At 36.9% G+C, this 17,701-nt stretch overlaps 1 protein-coding gene across 44 annotated transcripts in view; it reads left to right on the forward strand.

Moving 5' to 3' along the window:
• RIMS2 (regulating synaptic membrane exocytosis 2) overlaps positions 1–17,701 on the forward strand; it is a 507,129-nt gene that overhangs the window by 180,664 nt on the left and 308,764 nt on the right. For all 44 annotated transcript variants that reach the window (XM_031650105.1, XM_031650110.1, XM_031650083.1 and 41 more), the window contains one exon: positions 3,065–3,218. In XM_031650105.1, coding sequence (XP_031505965.1) covers positions 3,065–3,218 — 154 coding nt within the window. The remainder of the gene's footprint in view (positions 1–3,064; positions 3,219–17,701) is intronic.

The raw sequence follows: 17,701 nt of genomic DNA on the forward strand, positions 1-17,701 counted from the left end.
CACCTCTTGAATGCTTTGCTGCTTCAACATTTGTTCCACCAGATAGCCTAAATCATCTCCCTCAAGTTCAAAGTTCCACAAATCTCTGGGGCAGGGATAAAATGCCACCAGTCTCTTTGCTAAAACATAATAAGAATCACCTTTGCTGCAGTTCCCAAAAAAATTCCTCCTTTCCATATGAGACTACCTCAGCATAGACTTTATTGTCCATATAGCTATCAGCATTTTGGGCAAAGTCATTCAACAAGTCTCTAGGAAGTTCCAAACTTTCCCACATTTTCGCGTCTTCTTCTGAGCCCTCCAAACTGTTTCAACCCCTGTCCATTACTCAGTTCCAAAGCACTTCCACATTTTCAGGTATCTTTTCAGCAGTGTCTCACTCTACTAGTGTCAATTTACTATATTAGTTCGTTTTCATGCTGCTGATAAAGACATACTCGAGACTGGGAAGAAGAAGAGTTTTAATGGACTTATGGTTCCACGTGACTGGGGAGGCCTCACAATCATGGTGGAAGGCAAGGAAGAGCAAGTCATGTCTTAACATGGATGGAAGCAGGCAAAGAGAGAACTTATGCAGGAGAACTCCTCTTTATAAAACAATTAGATCTTGCGAGATTTATTCATTATGAGGAGAATAGCATGAGAAAGACCCACCTTCATTATTCAATTACCTCCCACTGGGTCTCTCTCATGACACGAGGGTATTGTGTGAGTTAAAATTCAAGATGAGATTTGGGTGGGAACACAGCCAAACTATATCAGTTTTTTGGTTTTTTTGTTTGTTTGTTTGTTTCTGAGTAAATTAAATGGTAATCTCACGGGAAAAACAAGTCTATAGAAATATTGAAGTGAGTGTTGTCAGCTGAGGAACCAAAGAGTGGTAAACTAAAAATGCTTCTGTATTCCCAGCACTTTGGGAGGCCAAGCGGGGGGAGATCACCTGAGGTCAGGAGTTCGAGACCAGCCTGGCCAATGTGGCAAAACCCCATCTCTACCCAAAATACAAAAATTAGCTGGGCACGGTGGTGGGCTCCTGTAATTCCAACTACTCAGGAGTCTAAGGCAAGAGAATCGCTTGAGCCCGGGAGGCAGAGCTTGCAGTGAGCCAAGATCACGCCACTGCACTCCAGTCTGAGCGACAGAGCAAGACTCCATCTCAAAAAAAAAAAAAAAAAAAAAGCTAAACTAAACTAAAATCCCTTGTGTGACCTTTGGGAAGAAGGGTCACACAGTTGTTAGGAGCAGAGATTCTGGAGCTAACTGAGTGGGTTTATATTCCTGGCACTACCACTTTTTAGCCTTGGGTCTTTGAACAAGTTATTTGACCCATCTGTGCTTCAGTTTGTTCTTCAACCAAGTGGGAATAATACTTTATGCAACTCAGGGTTAATATGAGAATTAAATAAGTGTGTTGTATTGTATGTTTGTAATACTTTGGAACACAGTACCTATAATTTTGAAAATGACTAGGGAAAATTTAGAAAGAGTGAAATAACTCCAGGCATGGTGGCTCACACTTGTAATACCAATCCTTTGGGAAGTGGAGACGGGGATAGCTTGAGACCAGGAGTCCAAGACCAGCCTAGGTAACATAGCAAGACCCCCATGTTTAAAAAAAAATAAAAAAAGAAATTAGCTAGGCATGGTGCTACATACAGGAGTCGTAGCTACTCATGAGGCTGAGGTGGGAGAATTGCCTTACCCCAGGAGTTTGAGGCTGCAGTTAGCTATGAGTGCACCCCTGCACCCCGCCCTGGGTGACAGAGCAAGACCCTGTCTCAAAAACAAAAAAGAAAGAATGAAATATTAACTTGGCTGGGTTGCTTCTTTACCTCCCTTAGGTAAATAGTAATTTATCTTTATGTGGCCATTCTTGTAAACACAAAGCACAAACACTGTCACTTGCACAGCCTCCTAAAAAAAGTAGACATTAATTTCTACAGACTTATATTTTGGGTAAATTTTTAAAAATTTGTGTTATAAAATTTGTATTGTACTATAGTTCATGTTTAAAATCCATTCTTGTTTTTTTCTTGTTTTAAATCTTTAGCAGGATGGTATGATAAATTCAGAATTTTAAATTAGACAGGCTGATTCAGTTTACACCTCTTTCACTTAAAAGCTGGTGTGACCTTAGATAAGTTCTTTTAACCTTTGTTAGCCTTGGTATTTTTGCTTATGAAAATTAAACAATAAGACAAAGCTAGTAATTTTTAAAATAATTATGGCAGATAATATGGCACGGTTCATAATACACAGTAGGCACTTCAAATTTGTTTTACTCTTCCCATTTAAAAGTTCTTATAAAAGTTAATTTTTTTTAACTTTTAAGTTCAGCGATACATGTGGAGGTTTGTTACATAGGTAAACATGTTTAATGGGGTTTGTTGTGCAGATTATTTCATTACCGAGGTATTAAGCCTAGTACCAACTAGTATTTTTCCTGATACTCTCCCTCCTCCTACCCTCTACTCTCCGATAGGCCCTAGTATGTATTATTTGCCTCAGTGGGTCCATGTGTTCTCATCATTTAGCTCCCACTTAAAAATGAGAATGCAGTATTTGGTTTTCTGTTCATGCATTAGTTTGCTAAGGATGATGGCCTCCTGCTCCATCCATGTCCCTGCAAAGGACATGATCTTGTTCTTTTTTATGGTTGCTTAGTATTCCATGGTGTGTATATACCATATTTTCTTTACTTAGTCATCACTGAGGGGGGTTTAGGTTGACTCTAAATAAAAACGCTTTTAAAATTCTAAAATGATATACAAATATTAGTTATTATTACAGTCATTTAAAATGAAAAGTGTTACTTTTGTAACGAGTAGTCAAGGGTCAAAAAAATAAATGTCTTAGATATTTAAAACTATTAAATCACTAAAGAAGTTATAAAAGTTTATTTATTGTCAAAAGCATACTGACAATTTTGCAACGTCTAAATGACCTTGTTTTTCATGTAATAGCATTACTATTATAATTATTACTACAAAAGTTGTAGGACCACTTAACATAATTTCTTTATTATTGGTATATTATAACTGTCCTTTGTCTCTTGGGTTTGTAGATTTTAATTGAATTAGAAACAGCATTATTAGATGATGAGCCACATTGGTACAAACTTCAGACGCATGATGTCTCTTCATTGCCACTCCCCCACCCTTCTCCATATATGCCACGAAGACAGCTCCATGGAGAGAGCCCAACACGGAGATTGCAAAGTAAGTTTTACCAAAATTCTTTCATATTTTTATTGAATTTTCCTAATCTTGAGTTATATGTATGATACAGAATTTGAAGATATCATTGTAAATATTAATAGTCATTTGTTAGTATTTCCATAGCTATTATTGAAGCTTTTGAATTGTTTGAAACACTAAAATAAGGTAGTGCCCATAGCAATCACCTATCACAATGTTGAAGGGGTTTATATTTGTATTTTGGGTGATATGACACCAAATAAGCACATTTACATTTAAATCTTAGTGCTTAGAATCCTAAATATAGGAATAAGATGGCTAATATGAATTTAGCCACATAGCTGTATGCACAAAATTATCATTTTCTCCTTTATTACTCTAGGTATTTTATGAATATGTAGTATACCAAGTATACTATAGTGGTTGAAACCATGAATTTTAATTTCAGACTACCCTGAGTTTAAATATTAATTCTTACACTTTAGAACTGTATGTTTTGTGGCAGATCCTCTCTCTATGCCTCACTTTCTTCGTTCATAAAAGGGAAATAGTAATACCTGCATTACAGGGTAGTTATAAGAATTAATTAGTCTCAATAATATAAACTGATGTTATTGTTACTATTGTTATTATTATCATCAACATTACATTTTGCCCTGGATTTTACAGTCTGAAATGTAAAATACAATTACATCATTCCATAGATGCTTAAAATAAACTCAGAAATATTTTCCAGATTGAATAATGACATTTTAAACTCTTTGCCCCTAAAACTCAGGTCATTATTTTTCTAATCAATCTACTATTGGAAACTGAGGTATATATATACTGTTTTGCATAGTATTCATGGGGTAGTTATATCTTTATGGAGACAGCATGCTCCAGTTTTAACAACATTTTGTCAAGTGCTGCAGGACTCATTGACATTAACCAAATTTTAGAAGTATAAATTTATAAGCACAAATGCCATGTCATTTATTAATCATGGGAAGTATAGCTGGCAGTTTGACAAATGAGTATTGTCTATCTGGATCACACACTTCTGCTGAATAGAAGAATACATTATATATATATATTAGAAGACTGCTTGATTAGTAGAGAATTAGAGGTAAGGATTGATCTTATGGGATACTTAGTAGTCGTAGGAAAACCTAGAGAATTATTTTCAATCCTTTTTAAAATAACCCCTCTACTGGAATTTTATTTCCACTTAATACAGTCTTGTACCTTTGGATGGTATTAATTGAACACTAATTCTACAGCATCAACTTCTTTCAGCCTCCCCACACAGTAAACACTCATCCATTTCTATTTTCAAATGCCATTACGACATCTTTTGTTGTAATAATCATGTTACAATGAACTGTATGTAAATTAATTTTATTCTTTGTGACCATTGTATCTATTCAGTACTTTCTCTCTGAATTACAGTGTGGGATGACGGGTTACTACATAATGATTACTACTATATGTACCAACCTAATGTAATTTATATACTAATTCTTAAAGTTTATAGGCTGCTAACGCTAGCCAGCATCTTCTTTTCATTCGGGATTGACCTTTCCTTCAGTTTTTATTGCAATAACTGGTAGACTTGAGGACTCTCAATACCTGAAACACTTAAATCTATCAACATTTTTCATTTTTTTCCCCATGCTACTTAGGAAGAGTGGATGTGAGAAAAAATGAGATTAGAGTACTGGTTAGCTGTATATGTCATGGATTTTCATGCAGTTGTTATAATTTATCTTGCAGCTTTTAATATTTTCACATCCCCAAATGATCTTTCTGATACTTAGTCAGTAATAGTATTAAACTTACCCATGGGTGACATAATGACTCCATGTTGTACCATGTCAGTCTCGTCACTATCAACTAACCTCTAGTAAATAATTTATTAATGATATGTAAGCCTGAAGATAAGTAAAAACATGTACATACACATAAAAGAAAGAAACAAAAACTAGGAAATAACATTTAGGAATAGATAGAAAGCTAAAAACAACATTACCTTTGGCTAATTAGGCTAATACGATATATTAGTCATAATGGAAGGTACAAGTCAGAATATGAATAAATTACTAATATGTTATAAACTCCTTTGGTGACAAGAACCTCCTTAAGGGTTTTTCTTCATCTGGTGGATAAATATTGCATTTAATTTTAAGTATATGTATCATATTTCAAAGATCATGCCTTCCACCATGATTGTGAGGCCTCCCCAGTCATGTGGAACTATAAGTCCATGAAAACTCTTCTTCTTCCCAGTCTCAAGTATGTCTTTATCAGCAGCATGAAAACGAACTAATACAGTAAATTGATACCAGTAGAGTGAGACACTGCTGAAAATATATGTTGAGAGAACATACAGGTGAACAGTTATCATTAAAAGTGTATAATTCCCCTTTGGGGAATTATTTTGGAATACAATGAACAATTCTATGCCAAAAAGTTAAACAACATGGATGACATGGATAAATTCCTGGAGAGCCACAAATTGCAGAAACTGATCCATAAACAGCTAAAAATCTGAATAAACCTATAATAAGTAAAGAAGTTGAATTAATGAATTGATAATGAAAAAATCTTCCCACAAAGAAAAGCCTAGGCTTCACTCTTGAATTCTTTTAAACCTAAGAAAAGAAACACTAACGTTTCTCAAATTCCTTGATTAGAAAGAGAAAGGGAATACCCACCAATTCATTCTATAAGACCAGTATTTCCCTCATGCCAAAGTCAGACAAACACATTAAAAGAAAAGAAAACTACAGACCAATATTCCTCATGAACATACACACAGACATCTTCAGCAAACTATTAATGAATTGAATCCAACAGTATATGCAAAAGATTGTACACCATAGCCAAAAGGGATTTATCCTAGTGATGTAGAGTTGATTTATTATCCAAAAGTCAATTAATGTAATTCAACATAGTAATAGAAAGAAGAACAAAAACCACATGAATATATGAAAATATGAAGAAAAAGCTTTGGCAGAATTCAGTGCTCATTCACAATTTTAAAAAAAAAGTGAATGGGCATGGAAGAGAACATAGTAGGCCTAGAAAAGAACCCTCCACAAAGTGGGCATAGAAGAGAACTTTCTGATAAAGACCACCTATGAACACCCTTTAGATGACAAACCATATTTCATGGTAATAAATGCTTTCCCCTCTAGTATTGATAACTAGGAAAGGATGTCTCTTCTTATCACTTCTATTCAGCAGTGCACTGGAGATTGTAGTTAGGACAGTCAGGCAAGAAAAATACATAAAAGGCATTCAGAATGGTGAGGGAGAAGAGAGAGAAACTGCGTTTATTCACAGATTACATGATTCTATATGTAGAAGATTCTAAAGAAGCCACACAAAAACTACTAGAACTAATAAACAAGGACAGCAAGGTCCCAAAATACATGAACAATATACAAGAATCTATCCATTAACATTTTGAAAATGAAATTAAGAACACATTTTTGACCAGGCGCAGTGACTCATGCCTGTAATCCCAGCACTTTGGGATGCCAAGGTGGGCAGATCACTTGAAGTCAGGAGTTTGAGACCAGCCTGGCCAACATGGTGAAACCCCATCTCTACTAACAGTACAAAAATTAGCCGGGCATGGTGGCAGGCGCCTGTAATCACAGCTACTCAGGAGGCTGAGACAGGATAATCACTTGAACTTGGAGGGCAGAGGTTGCAGTGAGCTGAAATCGTGCCACTGCACTCCAGCCTGGGTGAGAGAGTAAGACTCCATCGCAAAACAAATAAACAAAAAAAACAACAACAACGATGAATTAAATTTTACAAAAGAAGTTCAAACTTGTACACTAAAAAATCACAAAACATTGTTCAGAGAAATGAAAAAGAGATATAAATAAATGGAGATGTATTCCACATGCATGAATTGGAACAGCCAGTATTATTAAGATGATAGCTCTTCTCCCAATTAGTCTACAGATTAAACCCAATTCCTATCAAAATCTAAGCAGGATATTTTGCTGAAATTAATAAGCAGATTCTAGCCTTTCTATGAGAAAGTATAAGATCTAGAGCAGCTAAAACAAATCTGGAAGATATATATTTCCTCATTTCCATATTTATTGTATAGCTACAGTAATTGCAATGGTATAATACTGGCATAATGATAGACCTATAGATAAATTGAACCAAATTTAGAATTAAAAATTATATTCATGGTCAGTTGATTCTCAACAAAGGATCCAAAGCAAATCAATGGGGGAAATAGTTTTGTTTTTGTTTTTTTTACTAATAATGCTGGAACAATTTAATATCCACATACAAAATACTCAATTTAGACCTGACCTCACGCTATACACAAAAATTAACTTAAAGTGGATAATAGACCCAGCTGTAAGAGTTAAGACTATAAAAGTCTTCAAAGAAAACATAGGAGAAAAATCTTCATTCCTTTGGGTTAGGCAGTTTTCCCCAAAACACCACCAAAGGCTTGATCAATAAAAAATAATACATTGGACTGCACCAAAATTTAAAATATTTGCTTTTGAAGACATCATTAAGAAGACTTTTTTAAAGCCTCAGGCTGGGAGAAAACACAGTCATGTGGCAGCTAATGACCAGATTACTTTCTGAGAAATGTGCCATTAAACATTGTCATCATTGCATGAACATCATAGAGTGCACTTATACAAGCCTAGGTTGTATAGCCTACTATACACCTCAGCAATGTGGTATAGTCTGTTGCTTGTAGGCTACAAACCTGTACAAGCACGTTACTATGCTGAATACTATAAGCAATTGTAGCACAATGACAAGTATTTATTTATCTAAATGTATGTAAATATAGAAAAGGTACAGTCAAAATATGGTATAAAAGATTAAAAAATGATATACGTGAATAGGGTACTTACCATGAGTGGAGATTGCAGAACTGGAAGTTGTTCAGGGTGAGTCGGTGAGAAACTTGGTAAGTGAATGCAAAGGCCTAGCACATTATTGTATATACTACAGTAGACTTTATAAACATTGAAAACTTAGGCTACACTTTATTTATAAAAAATAAAGTGATTATACTGTGACATTGTGATGGCTATGACATCAATAGGGAATTTTTCAGTTCCATCATAATTGTATGGGACCACTATCTTATATACAATTAGTCGTTTACTGAAACATCATTATGCGGCACATAATGTTTATCTGTGAATCTCATATTTGACAGAGGATTTGTATCCAGAATATATAAGGAGCCCTTAAAATGCAATAATAGTAAGAAGATAAATAGTGCTGTCAAAAAGTGGGCAAATACTTGATAGTCATTTGAAAGAATAAAATATATGGATCACAAATAAGGCCATGAAAAGATGCCCAACATCGTTAGTTATTAGTGAAATGCAAATTATGCCATAATTATATTATTTAACACCCACTAGAATGAATGTAATAAATAAGAAAGATGATAACAAATTTTTGCAAGAAGGGCAGAAATTGGAACCCTCATCCATTTGCTGATGTAAATGTGAAATGGTACAGACACTTTGGAAAACATTTTCGTCTTTTGTTAAAAAGTTAAAAATGAATTTACCATATGACCACTAATTTACCTTCAAGAGAAACAAAAGTGAAGATTCACTGAAAGACTTGTACATGAACGTTTACAGCAGCATTATTCACAATGATTAAAAGGTAGAAATAGTCGAAATATTCATCAACCAGTGAATGGATAATAAAATGTGGTATATCTGCACAACTGATTACTATATATAACAAGAAAGAAGATACTGCTACATACTACAATGTAGTCAAACCTCAAAAATATTATGCTAAATGAAAGATGCTAGATGCAAAAGGCCATGTGTTCTATGATTCCACTTACATAACATGTATAGAAGTGACAAATCTATTGAGACAGATTAAGTTAGCAGTTGGCTGGAAGTAGCAATAGACAGTGACTGAAAATGGGTGTGAGTAATCCTTTGGCAGTGAAGGAGATATTCTAACATTAGATTGTAGTGATGTATACACAGATTTTAGAATTTACTGAAAATTTCTAAACTGTATACTTAAAACAGATATTTATGTTATATAAATTATACCTCAATTTTAGTCAAAGCCGGGTATAGTGACCACACCTGTAATCTCAGCACTTTGGGAGGCTGAGTGGGAGAATTGATTGAGCCCGAGAGTTCGAGACCAACCTGGACAACATAATGAGACCCCGTTTTTATTTTTTAAAAAATTACCCGGGTTCAGTGACATGCACCTGCAGTTCCAGCTACTTGAGAGGCTGAGCTGGTAAGATGGCTTGAGCCTGGGAAGTCGAGGCTGCAGTGAGCCATGATCACACTGCACTCTAGCCTGGGCAACAGAGTGAGACTCTGTCAAAAAAGAAAGAGAGAGAGAGAGAAAGAGAAAGGGAAAGAGAAAGAAAAGAAAGGGAAAGAAGGGAAGGAAGGAAACAAGGAAGGAAGGAAGGAAGGAAGGAAGGAAGGAAGGAAGGAAGGAAGGAAAGGGAAAGGGAAAGAAAGGGAGAAGAGAAGAGAAAAGAAAATGCAGTGATAAAACTACAGGATAGATACAATCTCAATTACAGTAAGAGATTTTAGTACTCCTCTATCAATGTTTATAGAACAAATAGAAGGCTTGAAGGATTTATGTGACATTTACAAAACATTCCACAAATCAGAAAACACCTTCCCTCCATGTTCATTGAGAATCACTAAGGTAGACCTTACTCCTGCCCAAACAAGTATCGATAAATTTAAAAGTACTCAGGTCAAAGTGTGTTATCTGATCATGATAGAAATAAAATAGAAATCAATAACAGAAAATCTCTGGACAAGCTTGAAATATTTATAAATGAAGTAACACTTCTAAATAACCATGACTCAAAGAAGTTAAACAGGAAATTAAAAATTATTTTGACCTGAATGAAATGAACACCTAATGTATCGAAATTCATGGGATACAGCTAAAGCAGAACAGTAGGGAAATGTATAGCCTTAAGGACATATATTGTTAATACCAAAAATAACTTGAATCAGTGACAGGTTTTCAGCCTAACAAACTTCAAAAAGAAGAGCAAAATAGACTCAAGTAGAAGAAAGGGACTAAAAGTCAAAATAGAAATAAGTGAAATAAAGACAGAAAGTCAATTGAGAAAGTAAATGCAACCAAAGGTTGCATCTATGAAAATATCAATATAATTGATAAGCCTTTAGGCAGAATGATCAGCAAAGAAAGACAGAAGACAAATTATCAATATTAGGAAAAAGGTGATATCAGTACACATTCTACAAATATTAAAAAGACAGTAAGGGAAAACTGTGAACAACTTGATACAAATACATTTGACAACCTAGATGAAATAGAAAATTTCCTTGAAAGACACAAACTTGAGTCTCTCTCAAGAAGAAAGAAATAACTTGAGTAGCCCAATATCTATTTGAGAAATAGAATTTGTAGCTAAAAATTTTCCCTCAAAAAAATTTCAGGCCCAGATGACTTTATCAATGAAGTCTGCCAAACATGGAAGGGGGATACAATACTAGTTCTTTACAAACTCTTGCAGAATATTATAATGTTGGGAATACCATCCAGCTCATTTTATGAAGTAAACATTACTCTGATACCAACAACTAACATACTAAAAGAAATCTGTACACCAATAAACCTCATGAAAATTTTAGCAAATTTAGCATATTAAATTTAGAAATATGTTGTAAAATAAAAATATAGAAAATTGAATCCACAATACATAAAAGGCATAATATCTCATGACCAAATGTTTTTATACCACGGATGCAATGTTTGTTTAACATTTGGAAAACAGAATGTCACTCATCATATTAAACTGAAAAAGAAAAAAAATATATAATAATCTCAAGAGATCATCTCAAGAAAGAGCATTTGATAAAATCCAATGTTCATCCCTGTAAAAGACCCTAAGCAAAGTAGGGGAGAAAGGAACTTTCTCAATCCAATAAAGAACATGTATCAAACCCTACAGCTAAATCATATTGGTAAAAGACTGCATTCTTTCCTCCCAAGGTCACAAATGAGAAAAAAAAATGTCTGCCCTCGCAACTGTTATTGAAAGTTGTAATTGTGCTTCTAGCTTGTATCATAAGGCAAGAAAAATCAAATGCATCCAGATTGAAAAAGAAGTAAAAGGGTGCTTATTTGCATACATGTTCATTCATATAGAAAGTCAGATGGGATCTATGCAAAAACTATTATAAGAAGTGAATCTATCACGGTTACTGGATATAAGATCAAGATACAATATCAGTATTTCCATGTACCAGCAATAAACAATTGAAAATTGAAAAATACAGTGCCATATGAAAAAGTCAATTCACCACGAACAAGTAGTCTCTATGCCTGGGATGTAAGATTGGTTCAACATGCACAAATCGATAAATGTGATTCATCACATAATCAAAACTAAATAATCGTTTCAATCACATAATCGTTTCAATAGATGCAGAAGTGGCTTTCATTAAAATTCCACATTCCTTGATGTTTAAAACTCTCAAGAAACTAGGCATCGAAGGAACATACTTCAAAATAATGAGAGCCACCTATGACAAATCCATAGCCAACTTAATAGTGAATGGGCAAAAGCTGGAAGCATTTCCCTTGAAAACTGCCACAATTGCTGGCAAGATGGCCAAACAGGAACAGCTCTGGTTTGCAGCTCCCAGTAAGATCAATGCAGAAGGCAGGTGATTTCTGCATTTCCAACTGAAGTACCCAGTTCATCTCACTGGGACTGGTTTGAAGTAGGTGCAGCCCAAGGAGGGCAAGCCAAAGCAGGGTGGGGTGTTGCCTCGCCCAGGAAGTGCAAGGGGTTGGGGAACTCCCTTTCCTAGCCAAGGGAACCCACTAGGGACTGTACCTTGGACTGTGGCCCAGATACTGCACTTTTCCCATGGTCTTCACGACCCCCAGACCAGGAGATTCACTGCAGTGCCCAGGCTACCAGGGCCCTGGGTTTCCAGCACAAAACTGGGCAGCCGTTTGGGCAGACACCAAGCTAGCCACAGGAATTTTGCTTTTCATACCCCACTGGCACCCAGAATGCCAGCAAGACAGAACCATTTACTCCCCTGGAAAGAAGGCTGAAGCCAGGGAGCCAAGTGGTCTGGCTCCACGGATCCCACCCCAATGGAGCCCAGCAAGCTAAGACACACTGGCTTGAAATTCTTGCTGCTAACGCAGCAGTCTGAGCTCTACCTGGGACTCTTGAACTTGGTGTGGGGAGGGGCATCCACCATTGCTAAGGCTTGAATAGGCGGTTTCACCCTCGCAGTGTAAACAAAGCAGCCAGGAAGTTTGAACTGGGTGGAGCCCACCACAGCTCAGCAAGGCCACTGTTGCCAGACTGCCTCTGCAGAATCCCTCCTCCCTGGGAAGGGCATCTCTGAAAAAAAGGCAGCAGCTCCAGTCAGGAACTTATAGATAAAACGCTCACCTCCCTGGGACAGAGCACCTGTGGGAAGGAGCAGTTGGGGGAGCCGCTTCAGCAGACTTAAACGTCCTTGCCTGGTAGCTCTGAATACAGCAGCGGATCTCCCAGCACAGTGTTCCAGCTCTGATAAGGGACAGACTGCCTCCTCAAGTGGGTCCCTGAACTCCGTGTATCCTGACTAGGAGACACCTCCCAGTAGGAGCCGGCAGACACCTCATACAGGAGAACTCTGGCTGGCATCTGGTGGGTGCCCCTCTGGGACAAAGCTTCCAGAGGAAGGAACAGGCTGCAATCTTTGCTGGACTGCAGTCTCTACTGGTGACATCTAGGCAAACAGGGTTGGGAGCGGACCTCCAGCAAACTCCAGCAGACCTGCAGCAGAGGAGCCTGACTGTTGGAAGGAAACTACCAAACAGAAAGGAATAGTATTAACATCAACAAAAAGGATGTCCACTCAGAGACCCCATCAGACAGTCACTGACTTCAAAGACCAAGGTAGATAAATCCACGAAGATGGGGAGAAACCAGTGCAAAAAGACTGAAAATTCCAAAAACCAGAATGTCTCTTCTCCTCCAAAGGATCACAACTCCTCGCCAGCAAGGGAACAAAACTGGATGGAGAATAAGTTTGACGAATTGACAGAAGTCAACTTCAGAAGGCGGGTAATAACAAACTCCTCCCAGCTAAAGGAACATATTCTCACCCACTGCAAGGAAGCTAAGAACCTTGAAAAGAGGTTAGACGAATTGCTAACTAGAATAACCAGTTTAGAGAAGAACATAAATCACCTATTGGAGCTGAAAAACACATCACAAGAACTTTGTGAAGCAACACAAGTATCATTAGCTGAACTGATCAAGTAGAAAAAAAGGATATCAGAGATTGAAGATCAACTCAATGAAATAAAACAAGAAAACAAGATTAGAGAAAAAAGAGTGAAAAATGAACAAAAAGTATGGGACGATGTGAAAAGACCAAATCTATGTTTGATTGGTGTACCTGACAGTGACGGGGAGAATAGAACCAAGCTGGAAAACACTCTTCAGGATATTATCCAGGAGAATTTACCCAGCCTAGCAAGGCAGGCCAACATTCAAATTCAGGAAATACAAAGAACACCACAAAGATACTCCTTGAGAAGAGCAACCCCAAGACATATAATCATCAGATTCAGCAAGGTTGAAATGAAGGAAAAAATGTTAGGGACAGCCAGAGAGAAAGGGCGGGTTACCCACAGAGGGAAGCCCATCAGAGTAACAATGAATATCTTAAGCCAGAAGAGAGTGGGGACCAATATTCAACATTGTTAAAGAAAAGATTTTTTCCACCCAGAATTTCATATCCAGCCAAACTAAGCTTCATAAGTGAAGCAGAAATAAAATCCTTTACAGACAAGCAAATGCTGAGAGATTTTGTCACCACCAGGCCTGTCCTACAAGAGCTCCTGAAGGAAGCACTAAACATGGAAAGGAACAACCAATACCAGCCACTGCAAAAACATACCAAATTGTAAAGACCATCGACACTACGAAGAAACTGCATAAACTAACATGCAAGATAACCAGCTAAGATCATAATGGCAGAATCGAATTCAGACATGACAATATTAACCTTAAATGTAAATGGGCTAAATACCCCAATTAAAAGACACAGACTGGCAAATTGGATAAAGAGTCAAGACCCATCGGTGTGCTGTATTTGGGAGATCCATCTCACGTCTCACGAGCACAGACACATATAGGCTCAAAATAAAGGATTGGAGGAAGATCTACCAAACAGATGGAAAGCAAAAAAAAAAAAAAAAAAAAAGCAAGAGTTACAATCCTAGTCTCTGATAAAACAGACTTTAAACCAACAGATCAAAAGAGACAAAGAAGGCCATTACATAATGGTAAAGGGATCAATGCAACAAGAAGAGCTAACTATTCTAAAAATATATGCACCCAATACAGGAGCACCCAGATTCATAAAGCAAGTTCTTAGAGACCTACAAAGAGACGTATACTCCCACACAATAGTAGTGGAAGACTTTAACACGCTGCTGTCAACATTAGACAGATCAACAAGACAGAAAATTAACAAGGATATTCAGGACTTGAACCCAACTCTGGACCAAGCGAACCTAATAGACACCTACAGAACTCTCAACCCCAAATCAACAGAATATATGTTCTTCTCAGCACCACATTGCACTTACTCTAAAATTGACCACATAATTGGAAGTAAAACACTCCTCAGCAAAGGCAAGAGAACAGAAATCATAACAAACAGTCTTTCAGACCACACTGCAATCAAACTAGAACTCAGGATTAAGAAACTCCCTCAAAACCACACAACTACATGGAAACTGAACAACCTGCTCCTGAATGACTACTGGGTAAATAACGAAATGAAGGCAGAAATAAAGATGTTCTTTGAATCCAATGAGAACAAAGACACAGTGTACCAGAATCTCTGGGACACATTTAAAGCAGTGTGTAGAGTGAAATTTATAGCACTAAATGCCCACAGGAGAAAGCAAGAAAGATGTAAAATTGACACCCTAACATCACAATTAAAAGAACTAGAGAAGCAAGAGCAAACACATTCAAAAGCTAGCAGAAGGCAAGAGATAACTAAGATCAGAGCAGAACGGAAGGACACAGAAACACGAAAAACCATTTAAAAAGTCAACAAATCCAGGAGCTCGTTTTTTGAAAAGATCAACAAAATAGACCACTAGCCAGACTAATAAAGAAGAAAAGAGAGAAGAATCAAATAGATGCCATAAAAAATGATAAAGGGGATATCACCACCAATCCCACAGAAATACAAACTACCATCAGAGAATACTATAAACACCTCAACACAAACAAACTAGAAAATCTAGAAGAAGTGGATACATTCCTGGGCACATACACCCTCCCAAGACTAAACCAGGAAGAAGTCGAATACCTGAATAGACCAATAACAAGTTCTGAAATTGAGGCAGCACTTAATAGTCTACCAACAAAACTAAGTCCAGGACCAGACGGATTCGCAACCAAATTCTACCAGAGGCGCAAAGAGGAGCTGGTACCATTCCTTCTGAAACTACTCCAAACAATAGAAAAAGAGGGAATCCTCCCTAACTCATTTTATGAGGCCAGCATCTTCCTGATAACAAAACCTGGCTGTGACACAACAACAACAAAAAAGACAATTTCAGGCCAATATCCCTGATGAACATTGATGCGAAAATCTTCAGTAAAATACTGACAAACTGGAGCCAGCAGCACATGAAGAAGGTTATCCACCACGATCAAATTGGCTTCATCCCTGGGATGTAAGGCTGGTTCAACATACACATATCAATCAATAAACATAATCCATCACATAAACAGAACCAATGATAAAAACCACATGATTATCTCAATAGATGCAGAAAAGGCCTTCAACAAAATTCAACACCCCTTCATGCTAAAAACTCTCAATAAACTAGGCATTGATCAATGGAATATATCTCAAAATAATACAAGCAATTTGTGACAAACCCACAGCCAATATCATACTGAATGGGCAAAAACTGGAAGCATTCCCTTTGAAAACTGGCCCAAGACAAGGATGCCCTCTATCACCACTCCTGTTCAACATAGTATTGGAAGTTCTGGCCAGGGCAGTCAGGCAAGAGAAAGAAACAAAGGGTATTCAAGTAAGAAAAAGCTAGATCAGATTGTCTCTGTTTGCAGATGAAATGATTGTGTATTTAGAAAACCCCATCATCTCAGCCCGAAATCTCCTTACACTGAAAAGCAACTTCAGCAAAGCCTCAGGATACAAAATCAATGTGCAAAAATCACAGGCATTCCTATACACTAATAACAGACAAACATAGAGCCAAATCATGAGTGACCTCCCATTCACAATTGCTACAAAAAGAAAAAAATACCTAGGAATCCAACTTACAAGGGATGTGAAGGACCTCTTCAAGAATAACTACAAACTACTGCTCAAGGAAATAAGAGAGAACACAAACAAATGGAAAAACATTCCATGCTTATGGATAGGAAGAATCAAAATCAAAATGGCCATACTGCCCAAAGTAATTTATAGATTTAATGCTATCCTGATCAAGCTACCATTGACTTTCTTCACAGAATTGGAAAAAATAACTTTAAATTCCATATGGAACAAAAAAAGAGCCCACATAGCCAAGACAATCCTAAGCAGAAAGAAGAAAGCTGGAGGCATCATGCTACCTGACTTCAAACTATACTGCAGGGCTACAGTAACCAAAACAGCATGGCACTGGTACCAAAACAGATATATAGACCAATGGAACAGAACAGAAGCCTCGGAAATAATGCCACACATCTACAACCATTTGATCTTTGACAAACCTGACAAAAACAAACAATGGGGAAAGGATTCTCTATTTAATAACTAGTGTTGGGAAGAATGGCTAGCCATATGCAGAAAGCTGAAACTGGATCCCTTCCTGACATCTTTTACAAAAAGTTAACTCAAGATGGATTAAAGACTTAAACGTAAGACTTAAAACCATAAAAACCCTAGAAGAAAACCTAGGCAATACCATTGAGGATATTGGCATGGGCACAGACTTCATGATTAAAACACCAAAAGCAATGGCAACAAAAGCCAAAATAGACAAATGGGAAGCTGATTAAACTAAAGAGCTTCTGCACAGCAAAAGAAACTATCATCAGAGTGAACAGGCAACCTACAGAATGGGAGAAAACTTTTTCAGTCTATCTATCTGACAAAGGGCTAATATCCAGAATCTATAAAGAACTTAAACAGATTTACAAGAAAAAAACAAACAAATGCATCAAAACATGGACTAAGGATATGAACAGACACTTCTCAAAAGAAGACATTTAAGCAACCCACAAACATAAGAAAAAAAGCTCATCATCACTGGTCATTAGGGAAATGTAAATCAAAACCACAGTGAGGTACCATCTCATGCCAGTTAGAATGCTGATCATTAAAAAGTCAGGAAACAACAGATGCTGAAGAGGATGTGGAGAAATAGGAACGCTTTTACACTGTTGGTGGGAGTATAAGTTA

The sequence above is a fragment of the Papio anubis genome, chromosome 8, assembly GCF_008728515.1.
Source record: "Papio anubis isolate 15944 chromosome 8, Panubis1.0, whole genome shotgun sequence".
Classification (NCBI taxonomy): Eukaryota; Metazoa; Chordata; class Mammalia; order Primates; family Cercopithecidae; genus Papio; species Papio anubis.